Here is a 23,588-nt window from a genome sequence, read left to right on the forward strand (position 1 = left end):
GTAGGGAAGTGCGTGTAGCGCTGGGCCGCTGGCAGATGAGAAGTCGCAATGTCTTATTTCAAGTCATGTTTCGGAGAGGGGATGGACGATGATGATGATGATGATGATGAGGAGGACGTGTCCGTTCTATAGATCGTGCGTTCATTCGGATCGTGCATGACAGCAGGCTTTAGTAGTACCTCCTAGAACCGGTCCCCTTTCAATCGTGCCTTCGTGTTCTCAATGCAATGATGCGTCGCCGCTAGAAGCAAGTCAAACGTCGACGACAACGGGTTATTACCTAGCTCCTAGCTTGAAGTGGCAAGAAATTGACCGACACAGACCACCCACTAGTCACAACGGGAGTCCGCAGCACGTCTGTCCTACTTACTGTACATGTCGACGGATAGAGCCATCTGCTCAGTCGGTGGTGGTCATAATGCACATGTCGTCTGTATCCTCGGGTTGCTTCGTTTCTGACTCTGACATCCAGCCGAGGCTCTGCGCTTCGAGAACGGACGGGCTTTCGGCCAGTGTGAGGCCAGCAAACACGATGGGAGATGGCATCCAGGAGGCCGGAGTGGAGTGGGCTTCTCTAAATCGAGTAATTCTGAAACGCGCCATGTGGCTGGCCGCAAGGAGAATGGCTGTTTCAGCACTTGGTCGCTGGTTGAGGCCAAACTATCAGCCCCACCAGGTCACAGCCCCTCGATACCCGCGGCCTTCACGGTAACAACGCCTATGGGATGCATATCGACGTGAACAGCAGACTGTCAAGTGTGATCAGTGTCAAGTGTGAAGACTGGTGTACTACGGGAAGACATGCTTCACTCGTTCTTTCATTCATCATGTCGCGTCTCTGCATTGTCGCTGTGGTATCTTGCAGTCATTGAGGTCGAGCCTCTCATTAACCCAATCCTTCTAACCTTGCGCCGCCTCGCTATGCAACTGAATTCAGTCTGGCATCTGGCAGCTAGAGATTCCATGTCCCATGCATACCTAGAATGCATCATGGCATTCCTACAGCCATGATCATGCCACCAAAGCAGCGTCGAATCTCTAGCCAGTCAACCTCTCGGGGATAATCTAATCCAGCACGCAGCTGAACCCACTCGTCCCCATTCGTCTTTGGGGACGGGCGTAGTCAAACGCCCATGGTGAAGTCGTGCTCGATGCCGGGGGTGACAGAAGCCATGAACTTCAGGAACACGACTAGGTACTGATCGACGCGGATGGCTGGAACCTGGACATCCTCGTCCTGACTGCCATCCGCCGAGAGCATTTCCCACTCAGAGTCACCCTCTTTGCCCTTTGATGTCTTGTCTTTCTCTTTCATGTCGAGCTTACTAGTCTGCTCCACAAGGCCCTCCATGCCAGAGGATGATGGCTTGGCACCGTGCTTCATCTTCTCGATGCGAAGTTTGAGTGCTGCGTCGGCCCGGTCGAGCAGAACCTTCATGACGCTGGCATGTTTGCATGGGTGAACAGATGCAGTCTTGATGGGTGGGTCAACGAAGGTGAAGTCCTCGAGTGTGACCGTCTTGTCCTTGTAGTCGCCCACAATATCGTCCATCATGGCTAACGGCTGCAGTGGCTGTAGTGACGAGCTGTAACCCTGCAGGAAAAGACGTGGTGTGCGATAGTAGGGGCTGTAGGTGATGTACAGGGTGTAGGTTCGCATTCTGCCCCAGTCTGTTAGTGAATGCCCAATGCCCTCAGATGAGCCGACTTACGAGTCTTCGCCATTCTTGTTGCCAAAACTTGGATCGCGAATGATTGCTTCCTCGTCGTCTTCCTCATCGTCCATATCCGGAATCTCCTCCTCCTCATCGAGCTCCTCCGCGCCGAGCTTGCCATCATCGTCGACAGTCTTAACGTCCTTGACAAGATCTGCACTCTTGGCCTTCTCTCTGCTGCTATCCCCGCCAGCTTTGAGCCAGCCGTCATCCTCGCCGCTGACCTCTTCGCCCGTTTCCTTCAGCATGTCCAGCACGAGCTGATCCTCATTGTCCTTGCCCGCGAAGTCATCGGCCTTGATGCGCTTGCGGCATGGCACACCCCGAGTGACGAGGTACTGCTTGCCGGCTGGAAAGTACGAGACACGCTGGCTGGGAGGGGCATCGGCCCAACTCCAGCTTGGGAATCGGTGGACCAGGAAGTCACCCGAAGAGAGGAACTCATCTGGCGTGAGCTGGCCAGTGCTGCGGAAGTCCGAGTTGTGGTTGATAGTTGCGAAGCGGTCGCGGAGGGGATCGATGAAGCTGTGGAGGAGGTTCTGCATGTTTGCGGCTGGTTACGGGGTGTCTGTTAGTTGCTGGTCTTGAGCAGGTTGAGTAGATAGGTAGTAAGTTCAGGTGCTGATAGCAATGCAAGTGGCAAGCTTGCTGCAGTATCGCTTCTCTGCAGTGTGTGCTGAATGTTCAGCTTGTCCGAACAGAGCAATCATGCAATGTTTGGAGTCACGGCGGAAGGGGAAGAGGGTGAAGGGTGAGGAGGGAGAGAGGAAGAGAGAAAGAGAGAGAGAGCTTGGTGTGTTTGTCATTGTCCAAAGTGACTCGTTCCGTTGATCATGAGGCAACCGCGACCAAGCTCACATGACGCGCTTGCCCCGCGCGTGTTGTACAACCTCAGGCAACATAAGCGGAAACACCCGCACGTCTTTCTTCCTCTACACCGCATCATCATCGGCACAGTATGGCAGAGCAGGGAACAGAAGTGAATAAATTAGTGACTTTCATCTCTGACTTTGTGATAAAGCAAGTTCGAGAGTTTCATATCACCGATACGCTTGTCTTTTGAGTAACAGCTGAAATGAAACCAATTCCAATACTTGACCAGTCCTGGCACACAATCTGAACAAGAAGTCTTTTCATCCTCGAGGACTCCTTCGTGCTGCTCTCTACGGACCTCCAGTTCCGTCTTACATTTTCCATTGTGGCTTTGATAGCAAGACGACCTACCGATGCCGTCGTGGACTTGCTACCAACGCTACCTATTCGCCCTGCCCAAAGAAGCAAAAATGCTGCACTGGGCAAGCTTCAAAGCTCACACCGCCTCGGATACCGCGGCTTCATGGAGCAGACTACCGTCCGAAAGCCGCATTTGAAGGGACACTTCGGCTTCGCAACAGAACTAAGCCCTTCCTCTCGACACGGATGTGTTTTATACCAAGAACCTATATTCCAGAAGCTATCAACCATCCTCGACAAGAGTGCATTCAAACCTACCCAAGGTATGATGCCATATCCAGCTTTTGTCTACCCATGGTCCATGGAGTAGTCTCGGGGGCAACAGTCAAAGAACTAGAATGGAATGAGATGACATCAAGAGGTCAATTGGAAAGGGGTGTGATATTACCATTACATTTCTGCGGAGCAGCAATCTGAACGATCGTGCAAAATTTTACTACTAATGAAATTGTCGTAATAAGGAAATTGTCGCTGTTTCCACACAGCGTAGAGAACGTGACATCTTCCCCCAGCTAAGAACAAAAGGAAAACAAAGAAGGACTGGACCAAAGGTCCTTTCAAATCCACCAAGCAGGATGTTCCCTGTCCGACACAGGACTACTCACAACAACAGCAACAGCGGCGGCGGCGGCTGCGGCGGCAGTGGCAGTGGCAGCAGTAGCAGGAGGAGAATGCGGAGGATCAGCAGCCGTGCTACCAGTACCCACCTCCCTCTTCCTCGCCTGCTCCATATGACCCCACAATGCGCCCTTGACATTTTCCAAAAGCCGATTCTCCCTCTCCAACTCCTCCCTCTCCTTCTCCAACCACTTGATCCTCAAATCCTTATCAGCGACCGCATCCTCCTCCAACGCCAACCTCTCCGTCATGACCCTCAATTTCGCCACCAAATCTTTATTTCGATTCTGATCACTACTCTGCAAACTCCCCAGTTCAGCTTTCAACGCACATGTTTCGTCATGTTTCAACCCATTGCTCACGCGGAGCAGTTGCGTTTCGCCTCGACAGAGCTGCAGTTCGGTTTTGGTTCGCTCGACTTCGGCTTCGACGGCTGCGACGCGGCTTTGCTCTGAGAGGAGAAGTTCGGCTTTGTATCGGAGTTGAAGCTCGACGGCTTTGAGTTGTTTTCGCAGACGGTAACATTCGACCTGCCAGTCGGTGGAAGTGTTATCGTAATCTGCCATTGTTGCTGAAATGGAGGAGTTGCCCATGGGGGAGAGATGTCTGTTGTTCGTGTTCGTGTTATTGGTCGTGCCGCGGGTCGAGATCGTGTTGGGCACAAAAGAAAAGTCGGGCATTCTCTGGACATCGACGGCTGTTACTTGTGGTATGGCGGCGGCCGCCGCAGCAGCAGAAGCATGTGGCGACGGAGGTGCTATAGGTGACACTGGAATCCTCTCGGCTTCCTGTAGTACCGCATCGTATTCACTTCCTGTGTCGGAGTAGTCGACTTCATCATCATCATCATTGTCATCATTATCATCATTATCCTCCTCCTCCTCCTGGGCCTTCTCCTCGTCCTCCTCCGTCGCTTCTGCTACTCCATCGCCAAGAACTGAGATGCAGGGAATCGGTGCACTGCAAGACGGCGTACGACCATGACCAAGTCTCGTCATAGATTGCGAAGAAGGCAACTCATGAATCTGTCGCAATTGATCTCGATGTTCATCATCCTCATCATTAGGCATGGCACACAACTCCGAGGAATCCGTAAACATGCTATCATGTTTGCAGCTACTGCCGGCAATGCCCTTGTTGATGAAGCACGACTTCACCGACGATCCTGGTCGAGAGTCGGGTCGGTATCCATACAACTCGAATGTTGATGGTCTGCAGTTGCGGCATTTATGAGATGCTGCCGACGTTGAAGCTGGTCTCGCCAGTAGACCGGGCGAGAGAGGCTCGTCGCGCTCGGAAACCATGCTCAGCTTGTGGGGATCATGTTCAAAGTGTTCGGGCGGCGCTTGTTCCACTGGATGCCATCTGATGTCTCGTGTCCCTCCGCCGATAGGTTGAGTGGCGATAATGGTCCGACGTTGGAATGATTTGATGGAATTTTTGCTGTAATTCCTCGCTTCCTTGCCTTCGTACATTGAGGAGAAATCTTGTGCTTCGAAGCTTTTTCGACGTAAGAGTCGGCTGAGTCTCGCTTTGGCCTTTTTCATTGTTGGTGTACGTGATAAAGATTCTGCTGCAATGCTCTCGCCCCCATCACGGTGGTGTGGTGAGTTCATGCTATGCGAGAGAGATGCTGGTCGCGGCATTTTTTCTTTCGCCTTCTCTTGCAACGTGATGACCTAGTGAGTGACTGTGAACGACCATAGGCGTGGGAATCGAATGAATGAATGAATGGATGGATGTTCGTTAGTTGGTTAGCTCGTACAGTGTGCAGATGCGCGTGCGAGGCCACGACGACACCGCCTTCTTTAACACACCGTACTTGATTTCGTCCCTCTGCTGTGGCGCCGCTACCAACCGTTTCAGTGTCCGGATTCGACGTAGTGGTTGATAGAAGGTCTGCTATAGCCTGTATTAAGGTCTATACCACGGGCCCTACCTGTCTGCCGTCTTCTGTCGCAGTTAGACTCGCGCACGCTATTTTGCTTCAATAGCATATTGGCTAACGGTGTCAGCCAGAGTCAGAACGAAAGCATACTTCTGCAACTGCTACAAGAAGTAGTACATAGCAAGAATGCTCAATGCTCAGTGCTATTATTGTATAGCGCATCTGACTCAAGCCCACCCGTTGCAGCTCATTTGGGAAATCCGTGATGCGTACTCAGTTGACATCCAGATATACGACGTTGTTCAAAGAATGCAACTCGGCTGAACAGCGGGGCTATACATGCCAGTGGCTGCTGCGAAGGTTGTAGCAATTGCATATGCCTTATCAGACTGATTTTGCCATGCAAAGCAGGTCGCGTACCGATGCAGCCGGACCAAGCTGCATTAGCAGTCAGTATACATATATCTCCGATCCTGCCGCGGCGCAAGCCACACGAAGGTGTGGCGGCGGGTTTCTGGTCAGGGTACCGTCGTCATATCGCTACTCGTGGCACAACCGTTTCGACCGTTTTGAAACGGAATTTGCGTCGGAAAGTGTACTTTTTTTGATATCTGCGCATTGTGCGCACTGGCAGTTTGCAGAGTGTCTCAACTCTTCTGTTTGATTTTTCTTTGGCAGTGAGTCGTGGTTACTACTCTCCTCTTGGACTGCGCAGAGATTGATGTATATCGAAGCTCACCTATTTCTCCAGCTCACCGTGCGCCAATGGTTCTCGACTGCAAATGCGGATTTACCAGTGTGCCCATCGATGATCGATCGTGGTCATTGTTTTCCAAAGCCAGCCTAGTCGGTGCGCTCGCTTGGAAAGACAGGACCACGAACTGATACGGCGCCACGGACCACACTATATAGATGCATAAGCATCGAGGGACATTACCGCTGACATGGCTCCGATCAGGTGGGGGTAATGTGGTGAATAAGAAAATTATTACCACGTGCCATCCCATTACCTCGTCCCGTACTCTTTGTTAAAAGCTCTCCCAATCACCATTCTCCTCACTTCGCTGGTCCCAGCACCAATCTCGTATAACTTCGCGTCACGCATGATGCGCCCAGCAGCCATTTCGTTCATGTAGCCCATACCTCCCAAACATTGGATGGCGTCCATGCCACACTCTGAAGCTCTCTCGGCAGCATACAGGATCGCACCGGCACAGTCTTGAGTCTTGATGACGGGATCTTCGTGACTCTCATCGATGGCCCGTGCAACAGAGTATGTGAAGGCCGAACTGGCTCTGTACTTTGTGTACATGTCGGCTAGCTTGCCTTGTATGAATTGGTTGTGTGCCAGAGGTTGGTCGAACTGCTTCCTTTCGTGCACATATGGCAACGTGACATCTAGAGCAGCTTGCATCAGACCGAGCGGACCAGCGGAAAGAACCAATCGTTCCAGATCTAGACCTTCCATCAAAACTTTTACTCCTTTATTCAGTGGTCCCATAATGGCAGAATCAGGCACAAAAACGTTGTCGAACAGCAGTTCTCCGGTGTTGGACCCCCTCATACCCAGTTTGTCCAGTTTCCTTGCGACGCTAAATCCGGGTGTGGTCGTATCAACCAAGAAAGCGGTGATGCCTTTGCTCCCGGCCTCAGGTAACGTCTTCGCATACACGATGATCACATGCGCATCCGGTCCGTTCGTGATCCACATCTTACTCCCATTCAATTGATAGCCTCCATCAACCTTTTTGGCAGTCATTTTCATGCTCACCACATCGCTTCCCGCAGTATGTTCGCTCATGGCCAATGCTCCAATATAGTCACCCGACAGCAGGCCCGGCAACCACTTCTCTTTCTGCTCGGCGTTTGCATGCAGCTGGAACTGGTTCACACATAATTGCGAGTGAGCGGCATACGAGAGGCCTATACTCCCCGAAGCTCGACTGAGTTCTTCCAGGACGATGCAGTGGGCCTGATAACCCATGGCGAGACCTCCATAGTCCTCGTCTGCGGTGATGCCGAGGAAGCCTGCCTCGCCGAATTTCTTCCAGAGGTCGTTAGGGAACTCATTGTTGTGGTCGGTGGCCTGCGCGAGGTCGTGCGGGATTTCTCGACGGACAAATTCGATGGTTCGTTCACGCAGTTCTTCGAGGTCCGATGTCGTGGGTGGGGAGAAGCCTTTGGGGTGTTTGGTAGTGGAGGCGTAGCGGTGTTCTTTCGGCGATCGAGAGACGATACATTGTGGAACTATCCGTGTTGCTGGACATCCAAGAGTCCTTGTGGACTGTAGCAGAGCGGTTCGGAGGTGTATTGATGGGGGCATATTGGAGAGGGACAAAAGATGGAAGGGCAGGAGGGGAAGGGAGCGGAGGCGGGAGTGGAAGCGGCTCCATCTTGTGTCTGTGGGGAGACGCGTCTGTGCCGTTGATAAGCGAGCGGGCTCGGCTCAAGCAACAGCTTCACCGTGGTGTGAGCGTGTGTACAGTACCTATAGTGTAGGTACATAGTGTAGGTATGGGGACCAGCAGGATGTGAGAGCGAGCTACCGATCCCACGATGGCCTCCCTCCTGCTGCCTTTACCTGCGCGAGCGCTGTTGCACCACGTTCCACGCCGCCAACGACTCCTTCACCACCCCCTCCCCCTCCGCCTCGTCCTCCAGCCAGTCCAATGCCACTACCTCAGTCAACGACGGAAAGCGTCCACCTACACGAGCCCTCACCACGCCGCACAGCTGTCCGTCGTCCAGACGGCAGTAGACCCATCCAGCAATGCCTTCCGGGACAATGCCGCCGCCATGGCAGAATACATGCACACGCTGACGGCTCTCCATGAGTCTGCCGCCAAGGGAGGGCCCGAGAAGTCGAGACAGAAGCACGTGGAGCGAGGGAAACTGCTGGTCAGAGACCGCATCACTGCTCTGGTCGATCCGGGCACGAGCTTCCTCGAGTTGAGTGCTCTCGCTGGCCATGAGATGTACCCTGGGGAAGACGTGCCGGGCGGCGGTATTGTCACTGGTATTGGGACTGTAGAAGGCGTACAATGCATGATCCTGGCCAATGATAGCACTGTCAAGGGCGGCTCCTATTACCCCATCACTATCAAAAAGCACTTGCGCGCTCAAGAAATTGCCCAACAGAATCGTCTGCCATGTGTGTACCTCGTAGATTCCGGTGGAGCAAACCTGCCACATCAGGCCAACGTCTTCCCAGATCGAGATCACTTTGGCCGCTTTTTCTACAACCAAGCCAACATGTCCGCTCAAGGGATACCACAGATCAGTGTGGTCATGGGATCATGTACAGCGGGCGGCGCCTACGTGCCTAGCATGTCCGACGAGAGCATCATTGTCAAAGGACAAGGCACCATTTTCCTGGCAGGCCCGCCTCTCGTCAAAGCTGCCACGGGAGAAGAAGTCAGTGCCGAAGATCTAGGAGGCGGGAAACTCCATTCCGAAGTCTCGGGCGTGACAGACTACCTCGCAGAAGACGACACGCATGCTCTCGTCCTCGCTCGAAGAAGCATTGCCAACCTCAACTACCCCAAATCCCCAAATCCTGCTCGGAAAGAAACTTTCCAAGAACCTCTGTACGATGTCGAGGAACTCGGAGGTATAGTAGGCACCAATCTCAAACAGTCGATCAACATGCACGAAGTCATCGCACGCATCGTGGATGGCTCCGAATTTTCCGAATTTAAGCCCTCATACGGCAAAACCCTCCTCACGGGCTTCGCCTCGATCTATGGGCACCCCGTGGGAATCATCGCCAACAACGGAATCCTTTTTAGCGAGTCCTCCCTCAAAGGTGCCCATTTTATTCAACTCTGCTGTCAACGCCACATCCCCTTGATATTCCTCCAAAACATCTCCGGCTTCATGGTCGGGCAAGACGCAGAAAAAGGAGGTATAGCCAAGAATGGTGCCAAACTCGTTACCGCAGTTGCTTGCGCACAAGTTCCCAAATTTACTGTATTGGTAGGTAGTTCGGCGGGCGCGGGCAATTATGGAATGTGTGGGAGAGCTTACAGCCCGAATTTCTTGTGGAGCTGGCCCTCGGCGAAGACGAGTGTCATGGGTGCGGAACAGTTGTCCTCTGTCATGGCTGCGGTGGGGAAGACGGTGGATCCGGAACTGAAAAAGCGGATTGAAAGGGAAAGTGAAGTTACCTTCGGAACTGCGAGGTTATGGGATGATGGCGTGATACCTCCCAGTCATACTCGGAGGGTATTGGGAATGGGTTTACAGGCTGCTATGACGGGGAGCGTGGAGAAAAAAGAGACGAAGTTTGGCGTGTTCAGGATGTAATACCCTTATCGTATCTTCTTAGCCATTGCTTTCTTCCTTCTCCTGCTCCTCCTCCTGCTCCTGCTCCTTTACGCTTCTCTCCTCAGTACGTGCAAGATCAATCACTGGCAATTCCGCCATATGCGTCTTCGCAGTTCCATATGGCACTAACCTCAACACCTCCTTTTCAGAAATACAGTATTTCTTTTCTTTCCCCACAGGCGGATAACCGGGTACACTATTCAAGTACATGTCCCAATTAATCTTACACCCTTCTACTTCGATATACCCCGGCGCGGCGCCTGATGTCCAGATTGGATTGGGAAGTTCATCAGCAGCGGCAGCAGCAGCGACACCGCCCTTCATCTTCTTCGCTTCCCATGGCTGCGGTAAAACATATCTCAAAGAACTCGGATCAATGGCGTAGTTCCACGCACTCGTGTTGTGAAATTCGTAATCTCTGCATTCTGCAGGTGCGTAATCGGATGCATACGTGGAATCCCCTGCAGGGGTTTTGGGGAGAGTGGAAGTGTTTGTGTGTGAGACTTCCAAGGCGTATAGGAGAGGGCCTTTGTATATTGCTACGGTTTCATTTGCGCGCGACTCGGCGCGGATGGAGGATGGGAGGTTGTAACTGATGTGCGTTGTTCCAGGGCAGAGGGAGATGGCGTGGAGACCCGTTTCGGTGTTCGGATTGACGGAGGATGGCGAGGTGTTGTTGACTGTGATGGTAGTGTCGGAGTATGTGGGGCCTGCCCATTGTGGAACTCGGACGTAAAGGGTGATAGGCTTGGTAGTGGTAATGGTATACGACAAATGGTCTAGGAATGGATATGCCGTGTTACAGACAATCGTCACAGGACTGTTTAAGATGGTGGTATTGATGCTGCTGGGACTAAGGAGGACATGCGCCACTCCGCTCCTACCGACCCGGACCCAGCTGCTCGATAGGAACTTCGGCCAGCCTTGTGGATGATTGACAGTGCAGCAAGGATAATTCGGTTCCAGACCAAATGTTGCACCCCATGCATTCGTGTTGTAGAAGGGAGTTTTGTCAAGGTGCTTGGCATATGGCTGATTCGGTTGCGACATGTACTGATGCGCCCAATGGTCGGGCGTCATTGCAGCAGGAAGGGCATTGAATGCGGCCAACTCAGCGCGGTCAGCGTAATAGTTAGTCCCAAGCGCTTGGTATAAATAAGACAGTGAATACATGGTCTCCACAGTAGTGCATAGCTCCGAGCCACTATATGGCGAGAGACCAACGAGTCTTTCATCAGCGAGGATAGAGCCAGACGCAGAGCCATGATACCGCATTGTCCAGTTGACACCGTTCATAGCAGTTTGCACCAGAGTGGCATTATGGTTCCATCGTCGTACTACTGCTGCAGCTTTTAATCCTTGGCCGACATTCACTCCATGTTCGAAGGGAAAGTTGGGATCGTCGTATGTGCCATGCGGATTGACAACGTTGAAGTCTTTGTCGAATAACCTTCCCATGTACACTTCTTCAGTATACCAAGACTCCCAGTTCAGGCCGCCTTCGTGTAAATATCTCATATTGTCGAGTAGTAGTCGAGATTGATTTGCAGGATGATGCTCGTACAGCCATTGCAAAGTGATCATGCCATCCTGCATTCTTACCCTTCCCCAATCACTTCCACAGTTTCCAGGCGAGCAATTATCGTTGGGCGGATTGTAGCCCGTATAATTATCCTTCATCATGCGGTCCATCAATCTCATGAAGACATGGAGCTTCTCCACGACGGGCTGAGTCCAAGCGCTGTCTGCTTCGGCCAATTGAATCAGTCCTAGAAAGAAAGGGAATCTTGCCCATAGGTTTCTGTCTCTCGTGGTCTTTTCTGGTCCTAGCCAGCCATCTTCCTGCTGATTATCGAAGACGGTCTGGAGGGAAGTCGTGACCTGTTGCTTCAGACGCTCATCATCAAGACCATAGGCCAGCGCCACCAGTCCATTGAACCAGTACGGAAACGCCTCATTGAGTCCGGAGTAGTCTTGATCCCCGCCCAGCCAAACGGAATGCGCAACGTACTTGTAGAAGTCATGTTCATGTCCCGCGAGACCATCCGACATGAGCCGTAGTTCGTTCCGCAGCCATCCTGCGGGCCTGATGGAACCTAAAGGAAAGGGCTTGAAGGTGAGTGGCAGCAGCGCGCTCTTGGTATGGGATGTTGCGATGATGGCTGATGTATTCAATGCCAGAGGTGCTTTCAGAATCGAAGTCAGTGAGCCAAAGAAACCGAGCAACGAGGTGCCGACGAGCGATAGGCTGGCCATGTATACGTGAGTGGTCGTCGACTGTACGTCGACAGAAGACCGAGCATGGTGTGCGTTTGTGAAGTCTCATCATACATCCCTTGCCGCAGCATTCCAAGGAGCACCTGGAGGCTGGGACGAGTCATCTGATAACCTATACCATTCATTACCTTCATTTGACCTGATAGTCTCTCGCGTGAGAAGGCTGATGGTCCGGCCAGGTATAGCGAAGAAAAGTACAATACAGATGTTGTAGGAGGTATGTCGTTCAGTGGAAGTGGATGGAAGTGTCCGGCAGTTCTGATCGGGCCGGGCGGCATCGACGAATGGGAGCGCTTCCGTGAATGCTGATCTGTGCCGCCTCCCGAGCTCGGAGAGAGTCACAATTTATTGTCGAGGATGCCAATGCCATTGCCTTCGACTTCTCCATTGTCTGTCATTGTCACTGCCACTGCCACCGCCACCCACAGGCAGAGGCTCCATCCGCCGCATCAGAGACATGTTCACCTCCGCCCTCCGATCCCGACCCGCGTGGTGCGCTCGCAGTCAATGGCAGACGCGAGCTCTCTCCCTCACCGCACGCAGAAGACAGGCCTCTCCCGTCGATGGCGATGCCTCTGGCCTTAATGCCGTGTCGAAGACCATCACCCAGCCCAAGTCGCAGGGCGCGTCGCAGGCCATGCTGTACGCCACCGGCATGACCGAAGTCGACATGAACAAAGCCCAGGTCGGCATTTCGTCCGTGTGGTTCTCGGGCAATCCGTGCAATATGCACCTGTTGGACTTGAACCACAAGATCAAGGAGAGCGTGCAAAAGGCCGGCTTGTTGGGCATGCAGTTCAACACCATCGGCGTCAGTGATGGTATTTCCATGGGCACCAAGGGCATGCGCTATTCGCTGCAGAGCCGAGACATCATCGCCGACTCGATTGAAACGGTTATGAATGGGCAGTGGTACGATGCAAACATCAGTATCCCAGGCTGTGACAAGAACATGCCGGGTGTGGTAATGGCCATGGGGCGGGTCAATCGGCCGAGTATCATGGTGTATGGAGGTACCACTGCTGCTGGCTGTGGTGTACAGGCAAAAAATGCGAAATTGGACATTGTGTCGGCCTTCCAAGCCTACGGACAGTTCCTTACAGGCGAGATCAACGAAGACGAAAGGTCAGACGTCATCCGCAACGCCATTCCCCATTGCGGCGCCTGTGGCGGCATGTACACGGCAAACACGATGGCATCCATCATTGAGCTGCTTGGTATGACTCTCCCCGGGTCATCAACGAATCCCGCAATGAGCAAAGCAAAACAGCTTGAAGTCATGGCCGTTGGTCCCGCCATTCGCAACCTGCTCAAGGAAGACATTAGACCCTCGGACGTCATCACGCGCGACGCGCTGGAAGATGCCATGGTTCTTCTCAACATCACCGGTGGCTCAACAAATGCAGTCCTGCACTTGATCGCCATTGCCCACAGCGTTGGGATTGATCTTACAATCGATGACTTTCAAAAAGTTACAGATCGAACACCATTCCTAGCAGATCTCAAGCCTTCAGGGAAGTATGTCTTCCAAGACTTGCACGAGATTGGAGGCACACCCAGCTTGATTAAATTCCTGCTTGGCGAAGGTCTGCTCCATGGCGATCGAATCACGGCAACTGGCAAGACTATCAAAGAGAACTATGAGAAGGCACCAAGCTTCCCAGAAAGCCAGGATATCATTCGACCTCTCAGCAACCCAATCAAGCCTACTGGTCACTTGTGCATTCTTCGCGGTTCTCTGGCACCAGGCGGAGCTGTTGGCAAAATCACCGGCAAGGAAGGTACTGTCTTTACTGGCAAGGCCAAGTGCTACGACGCCGAAGATCTCTTCGTCGAAGCACTCGAGCGCGGTGAGATCAAGAAGGGCGAGAAGACTGTCGTCATCATCCGCTACGAAGGCCCCAAGGGCGGACCTGGTATGCCGGAGATGTTGAAGCCCTCTTCCGCCATCATGGGAGCTGGTCTTGGTAACGACGTCGCTCTGATCACCGATGGACGATTCTCTGGTGGTTCACATGGTTTCCTGATCGGCCACGTCACGCCCGAAGCACAAGCTGGAGGCCCCATTGGCCTCGTCCGAGATGGCGATACGATCACAATTGATGCTGAGAAGCGTGTCATCGACATCATCGACACCACACCTGAAGAGCTGCAAAAACGAAAGCTGGAGTTCAAGGCACCTGCTCTGAAATACCAAAAGGGGACGCTGTACAAATACGCCCACATTGTACAGGATGCTAGTCACGGCTGCATCACGGATGGCATGTGATGAGGTCAGGGTGGGTGACTACCTCAAGGATGTATTATACCCGGTTCAATACAGCACGGCGTTTGTGGTGGTGGTACTGGTAGTGGCGGTGGTGCACTGATGGAGGCATTTAGAGAAATCTACTCGGTATTTACTGTAATAAAAAAGTTGATGACCGGGCAGGCCTTCCACGGCATCATGCCATGACAAAAGAAATTTTACGAGTCGATACGAACACAAGAGCGAGCTCGGAGGTCGGAACAGTGATCCGTCCCGCACACGCCTCTTTCCGATTACTGCCCAGGACCTTGGGACCATTTTGAATTTCATCTTAGACATGCACGCATAGTCTCACGCTCAAGCCGCCTGTACGGATTACGGTGTGGACATGGGATGCGATGCAATCGTGGTGGGAGAGTTTCCCGGAGCGTTTGGAATTGCTGTTTATTTTTTTGTCAAAACCAAAGTCACACTAGTGAGTAGTAGGCATGATGGAACAGGCTTCAACAGACCATTCTCGAGATCTATATTGATCATATCTACCTAGGTATATATAGTTCGACAACACTCAAAGGCGCCTCTTTAGCCGTGAAGAATTACGACACAACAGGGTGCTGCTGCACTTTCGCATATAGGCTCATTAGTGGAACCAGTGCAGCACGCTGCTATACGGGTTCTAATTATTGCCCGATGGACTGGAGTGGCAATGGCATATTAATAGAGTTTTTACGCTCAGCTAGGGCAAACACTTCATCATCATGCGAAGCGAATCCGATGTTAGGTAGGTACTGTACCTTCTAGGTGTACCTATGCTTATACCGCTTATAGCATACATGTTACCGGACAGAGCCGAATCAGCTGATGGAAACGCGCCAATATCGAGGCTGCGCGGCCACGTGAGTCTCCCTCTCTACATACCTACATGGACCTCGGGGAAGGAAACCCTTCGGAACGTTACGTGATGTCCGCACACACCTGGCTGGCTCGATCTCGACACTTTCTACACCACCGTCAGCACCGTAGAAAAGATCCTGGCTGTAGAGACAGACCATCGGAAAGAAGCAAAAGGAAAATGCAAAACCAAAAAAGAAAAGGTTCACGACACGCATGGAGATGTAATTTTGGCATGAATGTGCAGGTAGGGCATGAGCTACCTTATGAGATGATGACAGTAGCATCAGCATTCATCACATGGCGAAGGGAGCTGAGAAGGCGAAATTGCTCGTTCGTATGGAAGGAACTTCTCTCGCTCTTCTCTCGCTCTCTGATGGATGTGAGTGGAGTGAGTGATTGCACGTTGTCAAGGTATTGGTCTGTGAGGCTCCTGCAGCTCTGACGACCGCCTTGACCAGATGCTAGGAACATGGACCCGACTTCTTGTTCTCTAAGCTGAAGACTTGAAAAGAAGTCAGCTGAAAAAGAAAGCCTAGGGCGGCACGAAGGTTTCTGCTGGCATATGCTGGTCAGACTCTTCATGACTGGGGTAGGGCCGAGAGGTTGAAAGATTATTTGTTGATGATGCTCTCAACCTCTGTATTCCGGGGCAGGACAGGACAGGAGGTAACGGGACCGGAGAGAAAATATCACGGACTATACGCTGCAAAAGGCAAGTAGCTTGATCTGCGTCGTCACGCTATCTCGCATTTACATACGGTAGGGGGTATATATATATACCTATATACGGGACCCTCTGTATATATCTACCAGCAGGCTTACCTTACAGAAATCTTCCTCCCCATCCTCGTCCATCATCATCATCATCATCATCATCATCATCATCATCGTCTCTTCAACATCCTCAACGCCCGCAACCCTCGAAAACAAAAAAAGTACCCCTTTCAAAACAAGAAAGAAGCAACCATGCCATCCTTCACCACCACCGCCCTCACCCTCGCCCTGGGCCTCGCAGGTCTTACATCCGCCACTGGCACCCTCGAATCGCGCCAAGCCATGAACGTCAAACCAAACTGGAAGATTGATAACAAACTCATCGGCTGCGGAGCGAACACCTGCAACTACTCGTTCGACATCAACGCCGAAGAATATCGCGCCACCCCGGGTTTCAATGTCAAGTGCGAATCTGTGGTCCCTCTGAAGTATGGACAGTACATTCAATGTATCTTGAACGGAGCCACGTCTTCGATTGTGCCGGGACGCGCAGTGACGATGGTGTGGGCGGCGGTGTCTATGGATCCGAGCGAGACGCAGGAGAGTTACGTGTATGCGTATTTGACGTTTCAGAATGAGATGTAAGTCCCTTTTTCTTCTTTTTCCCCCTCTTCTTCTTCTACTTCTTCTACTTTCTTCTTCTGGGAGATAGGTACCTGTGGTGTTCTTGTGCTGACCATCATTCGTTGTAGGGGACAAACCGAGAACTGGAGCGGAGCTGTGACGGACAGCTACAAAGACTTTAGCAGCAACCCAATCGACCCAATCATCGCCTCGAAAGTTTAAGCACGAATCGAAACGTCGTGGTGGATGAACTAAGGTCATGGAGGATGATGAGCTAGCTGGTCGGGTGACGACAGGATAAATAAATGATTTCGGTTGTGGTTTGCGATTGATTCTTTTTTTGTTTTCCTTCAAAGAAGAGGAGGCGATGTTGTACCTCTGTAGTGTTTTTTGGCTTGTTCAAGCAACCTGGTGCATACCTATGAAGTGGAACGGGGATTCGAAACGGCCGATTGTGCATGTGTGTGTGTGTGTGTGTGCCTGTGTGCGCGTTCAAACAGATCAGCTCGTACGAGTCGTCTTTTCAGCTTCATGTAGAATGGATTTGCACTGCAATAAACGTGTAGCTAGGTAGCTCTCTTTAATCGTCGCTCACGTCTTCGCGTTGTTATCCTCATGCGGTATTGTGATACAACTCGCTTCTGAGCCTGCGCTGAGAGCTGCTCTCTGATCGTCCTGTTGCAACACCAACTTCCTGGACAATGCAAGCGGCATTCATAGTCCCACTTCCACCTTTTATGCATCGCAAGCAGATACCGGTAGTGGAGGCATTACAATCTTGGCCTACAAGCTCCGGTACTGAATAAGGTAGCGAGTGGTTCAATCGCATCTTCAGCAGTCTTGCGGCGTGTCATACACTCCGTAAAACAGATTTCTCGTGGCTGACACATATCGCATGCTCAGTCTCGTCCTAATAGTCCATGAGGGGCCCGACCATGCACCACCTAACCTCGGAAAGAGAACTTGCGTTCCCATCTCCAAAACCCTCGATCATACCTCCACAGCGCCAAGCCCTCCGCATTCCCATCATCACCCTTCCAGTAGCCCTTGAGCTCATCAAGCGCGTTTTGCACTTCCACCTCATCATCCACTTTATTCATCAACGTGTAATGCACTCGACAGCCTCCCGCATCCTGATCTGAAAGCCACTGGCCATCTGCCTTCCACGCCTCCTGCAAATGTCGATGAATTTGCTGTGCTTGCCTCCCACCATGCGGAGTCGAGACGGAGATTGCAAACCCTTTTTTCATACGGAAAGGCTCTGTTGCTGCGACGCGGAATGGAGCTGTTCGTCTGGTCACGTCCAGGATAGTGGGAATGATGACGCTGTCCAATTTGCTTTCGGGCAGAGCGTGAAATAGGGTGAGGTGTGCTGCCAGCTTGTTGATTCGTTGGGGAAAGTATTTCTTGCGCAGAGAGGTCATACGGTCGTGCAATGGCTTGTCTGTTAGGAGGGTCAGGACGTAGACATTCTCTTCTTCCTCGGCTCCTGTTCGCGGAATATGTGAAGGAGAAGGTTCATATCTTGGTGGTTGTGAATCTGGCTGCTGCTGTTGCTGCGGTCTGGCATGGGAGGTCGCCGACTGAGATTGTGTTTCTACGCTCTGCTGCTTCTTTGCAGGTGGTAGACCTTGGGATAGTGTGGCTGAATAGCTCAGGCCCGTGCTATTCGACATTACAACCTTAACACTGTGAACACCTTTGAAGTTGCTGGTCCTGGACGATAGCAAGCGAACAGCATATGACAACAGGAGCATTTGGTTGACCTCCTACCTCCTAGGTGCTAGACAAGATTCCCCATTGTCGAAAAAGGATTCGAGTGTTGACGACACTTGACGTAGTTCGTGCCAAACCTTCGAATGATCGTCAGGTACATGTACCGAGCGTGGTCTGCGGAGGTATGGAGCTCGCGGGCTCACATGCCCGAGGCCAAGATGACAGACTGTCCTACTTTGCTACTGATTCGATGCCATCGGTGCCCCAGCAAGTGTAGAGGAGATGCTCTCGGACGGTATGTAGGAGGTAGTTCTTGTACAATCATTCTGCAGACTGCAGGACACTCCAACGCAATCTCCTATCAATGGACACAGGCTATAGGGAGCGCCCCTGCAGGAGACGGTTTGTGGTTAGAGCGCGTTCGCTTGTGCACCTTATAGCTTCTGGCCAGAAGCTATAAGGTCACTTAAGGCTATAAGACGGTCGCGTTCGCTTGTTTACCTTATAGCTTCTAGCTAGAAGCCCAGCTTCTGGCTATAATGTAGATACTACGCCGATCTGCCTTAAAAGGGGGAAGGCTCGCGTACTTAACGTAAAAAAAGACGCTAAATCGCCTTCTCGCTAGATCAACCTTATTTTCTCGCTTCTAAGTATAAGGACCTACAATCAACGCTACTAACGCTATTAACGCTATCGGGACGGACGGTAGGACGGTACGGACGGTAGGGCGGTAGGGCGGTACGGACGGTAAGGGCAGCGCTAATATAGAGGAAGAAATAGGGTAGATAGTAGGAGGTAGTATAGACAATATAGATAAACTCGAAGAGCGCCGTATCGCTACAGCGCGCCGGCTTTATGTTATTACTATTATCGTTGCCCTATATACTGTTAGAGAGGTCCTTAGGCGTATACTAGGAGGTATCCGGACAATGTATACCGATCGCTTTGCTAGCGAGCGTAAACTACGAGAGTTAATAGGCTAGCGACTACGAATAAGACGGTTCTGTCGATTTATACCTAGACAATTCGAGGAACTCTATAGTACTATTACACTTACCGATAGATACGAGATATCTAGCCGACAGAAGCTGTTATTATTCCTCTATATAGTTGCGTAGAACCGTTCCTATTGTAACGTAGCCGAGACATTCAGCTATCTAATATCTACAATATATAAGCTCTTTTATACAGTACTTCTTAAACTTGTCAAATTCTACCGGATAGTTGTTAAGCTAGTAATAAAGCAGGATGCCGACGTACTATAGTAGAGACCTAAAAAGTAGAAATACTAGCTATATTTCAAGGACGCCGTTAGGTCGCTAGATAGGAGTTATATTAATATATACTATAAACTAGAAGAAGCTTATCGATACCGCAACCGGAAGGGCTAATTAATATAGAATATACTTACTATTGTTAATTATAATAGAATATTTATATTCGTATTACCTAGTTAGGAGGGATCTGCTTACGATAGTCGAGTTTTAAGCGACGCGGTACTACGATATAGCTTTACTATACCCGACGGGATATATTATCTTACGGATACTAGCTATACAAACAGTCCTCTAACTCTTACTCCCTATTGTAGTATACGATATTACCTACGAGAAGTCTAGATTGCTAGATTAAAGCCGGAGAGTCCTAAAGAGCTATTTAATCTCCGATATTTATCGCTATAGAACGTAGTAGAGCATATATTCGGGGTATTTAAGCGGCGCTTCTAAATATTTAAGGCTGCTCTAGAGTTTAGTTATCTTATCTAAGCAAGACTAGTATATACGTATACTACGCTATACAACTTCCTTACTATACGGAGCGTAATAGAGCTATTACTAGAACTCGTAGCCGATAAGAATAATTACTATAGCTATTAGCCTATAGAAGGGGTCGAGGTAGTTAGTAATAGGACTAATATAGATATATTTCGAGACTAGCTAGTAGAGTAGATATAGAAGGACTATATTAAGTATAATTGATACGAGGAAGCTAATAAGGCTGCCCCTACGGACTATAAGTCTAAGTTTCGACTATAGGAAAATAGCGAAAATAGGTAAATAGATACAATCCCTAGTCTACGCTAGGTCTAACGATTTCTTCGTCCGCGTCGGCAACGAATAGTCGCCTAACAATACTCTCTATCCGCTTAACTTGATCCTCTATATCCTTACCGAGGAAGTAATTAATTTCTATAACGCCTATCTTCCTTAACTCCTTCGCAGCTGCGCGTCTATTAAGTCTATCGATCTTCTTAAACGGCTTTGTCCTTAACAACTCGGCTAACTGACGCTTAGGTAGTAGTATTAGACGTAGTGCTTCTATACCCTCGCGTAGGGCAGTAATAAGACCTTCTATCCCTCTACCTACTATATCTCGAGCTAACTGTCTTCCTACGTTCTTTGTAGCCCGAGTACTATTTATAACAGCGGCCCTTCGTAGGTTAAAGCTGTCTATAGTAGTATTGCTCGTCGGCGAGGTAGAAGACACCGAGTCTATAGACGACTAGCTGTCTATATCAATATCCGTAGCCGTAGTATCAATCCTAATTATACCGTCGCTAGTTGTACTAGAGCTGCGAAACAATACGTCTAACTCGGCTTCAAACTCGAGTAGTCTAGAACGGAACTTCTCGTACTCTTTATGTTTCTTAAAAAAGGTATCGAGTACTTAATCTAGCGCGGATAGACAGCTAGTAACCGGATCCCTAGTCTATCTACTCTAGTTAAAACAGAAAGTCTATATCTTCTAGTTACGATAGAGATTCTATATTTTACTCGTAACCTTCTCTATATCTAGGCGCGCCCTCTGCATCTCGCCGGCGGTATAGATACGTATCGCTTTAACTATAGTATACAATGCCTACGACTTAAATCTATTACCCTCGCGTAGGTAGGAGTACTCTTTTATTAACTCTAGGAGCTTTGTAACTATTGCGGAATTCTATCTAAGTCTTACTACCGTAGCCCTCCGGCGTTTTGTATCGCTACTAGCCTAACTAATAGAGTCGGAGGGGGTTAGAGACGCTCGTTTCGTTAATATCGTCGATAGTAGCGATAGCGGTATAGGCGGAGGAGGTATAGGCGGAGGAGGTATAGGCGGAGGAGGTAGTAGTAGTACTAATTCTCTCGGTAGCGATATAGACTAGTTGCTATATAGTATATCTCCCGACTCTCCCGTTACGTTAAATAAATCTATTAAGTCGAATTCGGCCCTAAAGTTAGTACCGAAACTAGTATCAAAATCGAGGGTATCGTTATAGCTTACAACTTCGTCGCTACTATTGAGCATACCGTTAACGTCTATATCTATAGACTCGTAGAACAGAAGGATAGACATTAAGAACTCTAATCCTCGGTAGGATATAAAAGGAGGTAGAGTATAAAATACACTATAGAACCGAATGCGAGCCAATTATCGTCTCTAGATTAACGACACTAATACCGAATAACCGTCCGAATAACCGTCCGAATAACCGTCTGAATAACCGTCTAAATAACCGTCCGAATAACTATCTGAATAACCGTCTAAATAACTATCTAAATCACTACAAGAACGAAGGCATTATTTCAATATCTTCGTTATTAACGACTATCTTAATATCTTCGTCGTTAAAGACTATCTTAATATCTTCTTCGATAGCGTTGCTATTGTTATAGCCGTCGTTATCGTCGTTGACGTCGTCGCTATCGTCGTCGTCGCTATCGTCGTCGTCGCTATCGTTGTCGTCGTTATCTTCGAGCTTTGTAAGGCGCTCGTAGAACTCTTTCTTCAATATTAATAGGGCTATACGAAGAGACTTCGTATTACTTGTCTTATATTCGAGGCGACGTTCAAGGATAGCTACCCTCTCTTCGAGGGCAACAGCTTTAGTAGTAGTAGCAGCGGCGGAGGTAGAGGTAGCGGATATAAGTATAGTAGAGGTAGTAACGGCGGCGGAGGTAGCGGATACAAGTGTAGTAGAGGTAGTAATAGCGGTAGAGGCAGCGGCGAAACTGTACCCTTTTAGTATACTACGAATATACTATAAGTAGAATTCAGGATAACTTATATAGCTATAGGAGGTATAGTACTAGTATTAGTATTAGTATTAGTATTAGTATTATCGATAAAGAAAGGAAGACAAAGGATACAATTCCTAAGTTAATAATATATATAGTAGATACTTATATTGCTATCGTCTATTCGTATCAATTAACGAATGAACGAACGAATAAACGAACGGATAAACGAACGAATAAACGAACGAATAAACAAACGAAGGAAGAGTAGTAATTGCTACTACTTTTACGACGAATACTACTAAGTATGTCCGAATAAACGTATAAATGAACGTATATATAAGCGCGTATATAAGCGCGTATATAAGCGTATAGAGTATATAGATACGTACGTAAATACTAGTATAAAAACTACTATAACTTTTACAACGAAAACTAGCGTATACCGAATACCTATAAAGCTTAAACCTACCCCCGAAGGTGCAGTATAAACCCCTGAAGATACTACGAATAGTATGTATTCTACGTTTATAGCAGGAGGTATATACTGCTAAGGATATACGAACTTTAACTCTAAACAACCCCGACGAGGGTAAGTAAAGATATTAATAGTAAGAATATAGTTAGAATATTGCTCTCGATAGTATCTATCTTAGGTAGATAGAATTATATATATAGAATACTATAGGTATCTAAGTCTAGGCCTATAAACAACCGAGAATAACTAGATTCTAATCAAAATCTATACTTTACTCGACCTAAACTAGAGAAATATATATATTTTTCAAGTTGTCGTTGACCTAGCGAGATAGTAAGTGGACTATTTTGATCGTACGATTCGCGCGCACAATATAGGAAAATAATACTGCCTAGGTTCCTCTATTCTTGTACCTAATATTTTACTATATCGATCGATCGACCTCGAAAAGAGAGAAATATATATATATTACAAGTTGTCGTCGACCTAACGAGATAGTAAGTAGACTATTTTAATCGTACGATTCGCGCGTACAACATAGGAAAACAATAGTGCCTAGGTTCCTCTATTATACTATAAGAAATAATACTTTATCGATCGATTTACGACAAAGGGGGTTTTCTCTATACTTAAAAGGAACTATTGTTTACTTATAGTATTTTTATCTCGCTTATTGTCTTATAGTATCGCTATTGTCTCTTCGTATTGACCTGTAGTAGCTATATATCCCTCTACTTCTATAGAGATACTCGCTTTAACCTTACTTTACTATACTATATACCTTACTATACTATACACTATACACTATATACTACATACTATACACTACACACTATATACTATATACTACCTACTACCT

At 49.3% G+C, this 23,588-nt stretch overlaps 9 protein-coding genes across 9 annotated transcripts; 3 read left to right on the plus strand and 6 right to left on the minus strand.

The window, feature by feature from the left end:
- Positions 1 to 83: 83 nt before the first annotated feature.
- SEPMUDRAFT_148726 (Autophagy_C-domain-containing protein) lies at positions 84 to 2,435 on the minus strand. Its single transcript, XM_016905108.1, has 2 exons — positions 1,713 to 2,435; positions 84 to 1,661 (listed from the first exon to the last, which is right to left on the minus strand). The coding sequence occupies exons 1-2, from the start codon at positions 2,258 to 2,260 to the stop codon at positions 1,124 to 1,126; spliced, it is 1,086 nt and encodes a 361-aa protein (XP_016761553.1). The 5' UTR covers positions 2,261 to 2,435; the 3' UTR covers positions 84 to 1,123.
- Positions 2,436 to 2,946: 511 nt separating this feature from the next.
- On the minus strand, positions 2,947 to 5,937 carry SEPMUDRAFT_148727 (uncharacterized protein). Its single transcript, XM_016905109.1, has one exon. The coding sequence runs from the start codon at positions 5,210 to 5,212 to the stop codon at positions 3,506 to 3,508; it is 1,707 nt and encodes a 568-aa protein (XP_016761554.1). The 5' UTR covers positions 5,213 to 5,937; the 3' UTR covers positions 2,947 to 3,505.
- A 104-nt stretch (positions 5,938 to 6,041) lies between these two features.
- SEPMUDRAFT_155739 (isovaleryl-CoA dehydrogenase mitochondrial precursor) lies at positions 6,042 to 7,777 on the minus strand (the record flags this gene model as incomplete). Its single annotated transcript, XM_016907640.1, has 1 exon — positions 6,042 to 7,777. One exon carries the CDS (start codon positions 7,775 to 7,777, stop codon positions 6,461 to 6,463), a length of 1,317 nt encoding a protein of 438 aa, XP_016761555.1. The 3' UTR covers positions 6,042 to 6,460.
- A 228-nt stretch (positions 7,778 to 8,005) lies between these two features.
- SEPMUDRAFT_148728 (tpa: non-biotin containing subunit of 3-methylcrotonyl-CoA carboxylase) lies at positions 8,006 to 10,228 on the plus strand. Its single transcript, XM_016905110.1, has one exon. It carries the CDS (start codon positions 8,011 to 8,013, stop codon positions 9,757 to 9,759), a length of 1,749 nt encoding a protein of 582 aa, XP_016761556.1. The 5' UTR covers positions 8,006 to 8,010; the 3' UTR covers positions 9,760 to 10,228.
- SEPMUDRAFT_64350 (uncharacterized protein) lies at positions 8,006 to 12,164 on the minus strand. Its single transcript, XM_016909676.1, has 2 exons — positions 10,135 to 12,164; positions 8,006 to 10,098 (listed from the first exon to the last, which is right to left on the minus strand). The coding sequence occupies exons 1-2, from the start codon at positions 12,034 to 12,036 to the stop codon at positions 9,778 to 9,780; spliced, it is 2,223 nt and encodes a 740-aa protein (XP_016761557.1). The 5' UTR covers positions 12,037 to 12,164; the 3' UTR covers positions 8,006 to 9,777.
- A 298-nt stretch (positions 12,165 to 12,462) lies between these two features.
- On the plus strand, positions 12,463 to 15,412 carry SEPMUDRAFT_148729 (dihydroxy-acid dehydratase). The gene is made up of 2 exons (XM_016905111.1): positions 12,463 to 14,780; positions 14,853 to 15,412. The coding sequence occupies exon 1, from the start codon at positions 12,515 to 12,517 to the stop codon at positions 14,324 to 14,326; it is 1,812 nt and encodes a 603-aa protein (XP_016761558.1). The 5' UTR covers positions 12,463 to 12,514; the 3' UTR covers positions 14,327 to 14,780; positions 14,853 to 15,412.
- Positions 15,413 to 15,448: 36 nt separating this feature from the next.
- Positions 15,449 to 16,120, minus strand: SEPMUDRAFT_148730 (uncharacterized protein). The gene has a single exon (XM_016905112.1). The coding sequence runs from the start codon at positions 15,779 to 15,781 to the stop codon at positions 15,461 to 15,463; it is 321 nt and encodes a 106-aa protein (XP_016761559.1). The 5' UTR covers positions 15,782 to 16,120; the 3' UTR covers positions 15,449 to 15,460.
- Positions 16,121 to 16,123: 3 nt separating this feature from the next.
- Positions 16,124 to 17,558, plus strand: SEPMUDRAFT_148731 (uncharacterized protein). Its single transcript, XM_016905113.1, has 2 exons — positions 16,124 to 16,554; positions 16,666 to 17,558. The coding sequence occupies exons 1-2, from the start codon at positions 16,166 to 16,168 to the stop codon at positions 16,757 to 16,759; spliced, it is 483 nt and encodes a 160-aa protein (XP_016761560.1). The 5' UTR covers positions 16,124 to 16,165; the 3' UTR covers positions 16,760 to 17,558.
- Positions 17,482 to 18,213, minus strand: SEPMUDRAFT_42167 (uncharacterized protein; the record flags this gene model as incomplete). Its single annotated transcript, XM_016908861.1, has 1 exon — positions 17,482 to 18,213. The coding sequence occupies one exon, from the start codon at positions 18,211 to 18,213 to the stop codon at positions 17,482 to 17,484; it is 732 nt and encodes a 243-aa protein (XP_016761561.1).
- Between the last annotated feature and the right edge of the window lie 5,375 nt (positions 18,214 to 23,588).

The sequence above is a fragment of the Sphaerulina musiva genome (assembly GCF_000320565.1).
Source record: "Sphaerulina musiva SO2202 unplaced genomic scaffold SEPMUscaffold_4, whole genome shotgun sequence".
Taxonomy (NCBI): Eukaryota; Fungi; Ascomycota; class Dothideomycetes; order Mycosphaerellales; family Mycosphaerellaceae; genus Sphaerulina; species Sphaerulina musiva.

Bases quoted from the DNA above. Each gene is read 5' to 3' on its own strand.
- SEPMUDRAFT_64350 (XM_016909676.1), bottom strand. From the start codon at position 12,036: ATGGCCAGCCTATCGCTCGTCGGCACCTCGTTGCTCGGTTTCTTTGGC. The intron at 10,099-10,134 runs GTTTTACCGCAG...AAGAAGATGAAG, and splicing joins ATCCGAGTTCTTTGAGATAT to GGCGGTGTCGCTGCTGCTGC.
- SEPMUDRAFT_148729 (XM_016905111.1), top strand. From the start codon at position 12,515: ATGTTCACCTCCGCCCTCCGATCCCGACCCGCGTGGTGCGCTCGCAGT.
- SEPMUDRAFT_148727 (XM_016905109.1), bottom strand. From the start codon at position 5,212: ATGCCGCGACCAGCATCTCTCTCGCATAGCATGAACTCACCACACCAC.
- SEPMUDRAFT_148726 (XM_016905108.1), bottom strand. From the start codon at position 2,260: ATGCAGAACCTCCTCCACAGCTTCATCGATCCCCTCCGCGACCGCTTC. The intron at 1,662-1,712 runs GTAAGTCGGCTC...AGACTGGGGCAG, and splicing joins AACAAGAATGGCGAAGACTC to AATGCGAACCTACACCCTGT.
- SEPMUDRAFT_148731 (XM_016905113.1), top strand. From the start codon at position 16,166: ATGCCATCCTTCACCACCACCGCCCTCACCCTCGCCCTGGGCCTCGCA. The intron at 16,555-16,665 runs GTAAGTCCCTTT...CATTCGTTGTAG, and splicing joins TTGACGTTTCAGAATGAGAT to GGGACAAACCGAGAACTGGA.
- SEPMUDRAFT_148730 (XM_016905112.1), bottom strand. From the start codon at position 15,781: ATGAAGAGTCTGACCAGCATATGCCAGCAGAAACCTTCGTGCCGCCCT.
- SEPMUDRAFT_148728 (XM_016905110.1), top strand. From the start codon at position 8,011: ATGGCCTCCCTCCTGCTGCCTTTACCTGCGCGAGCGCTGTTGCACCAC.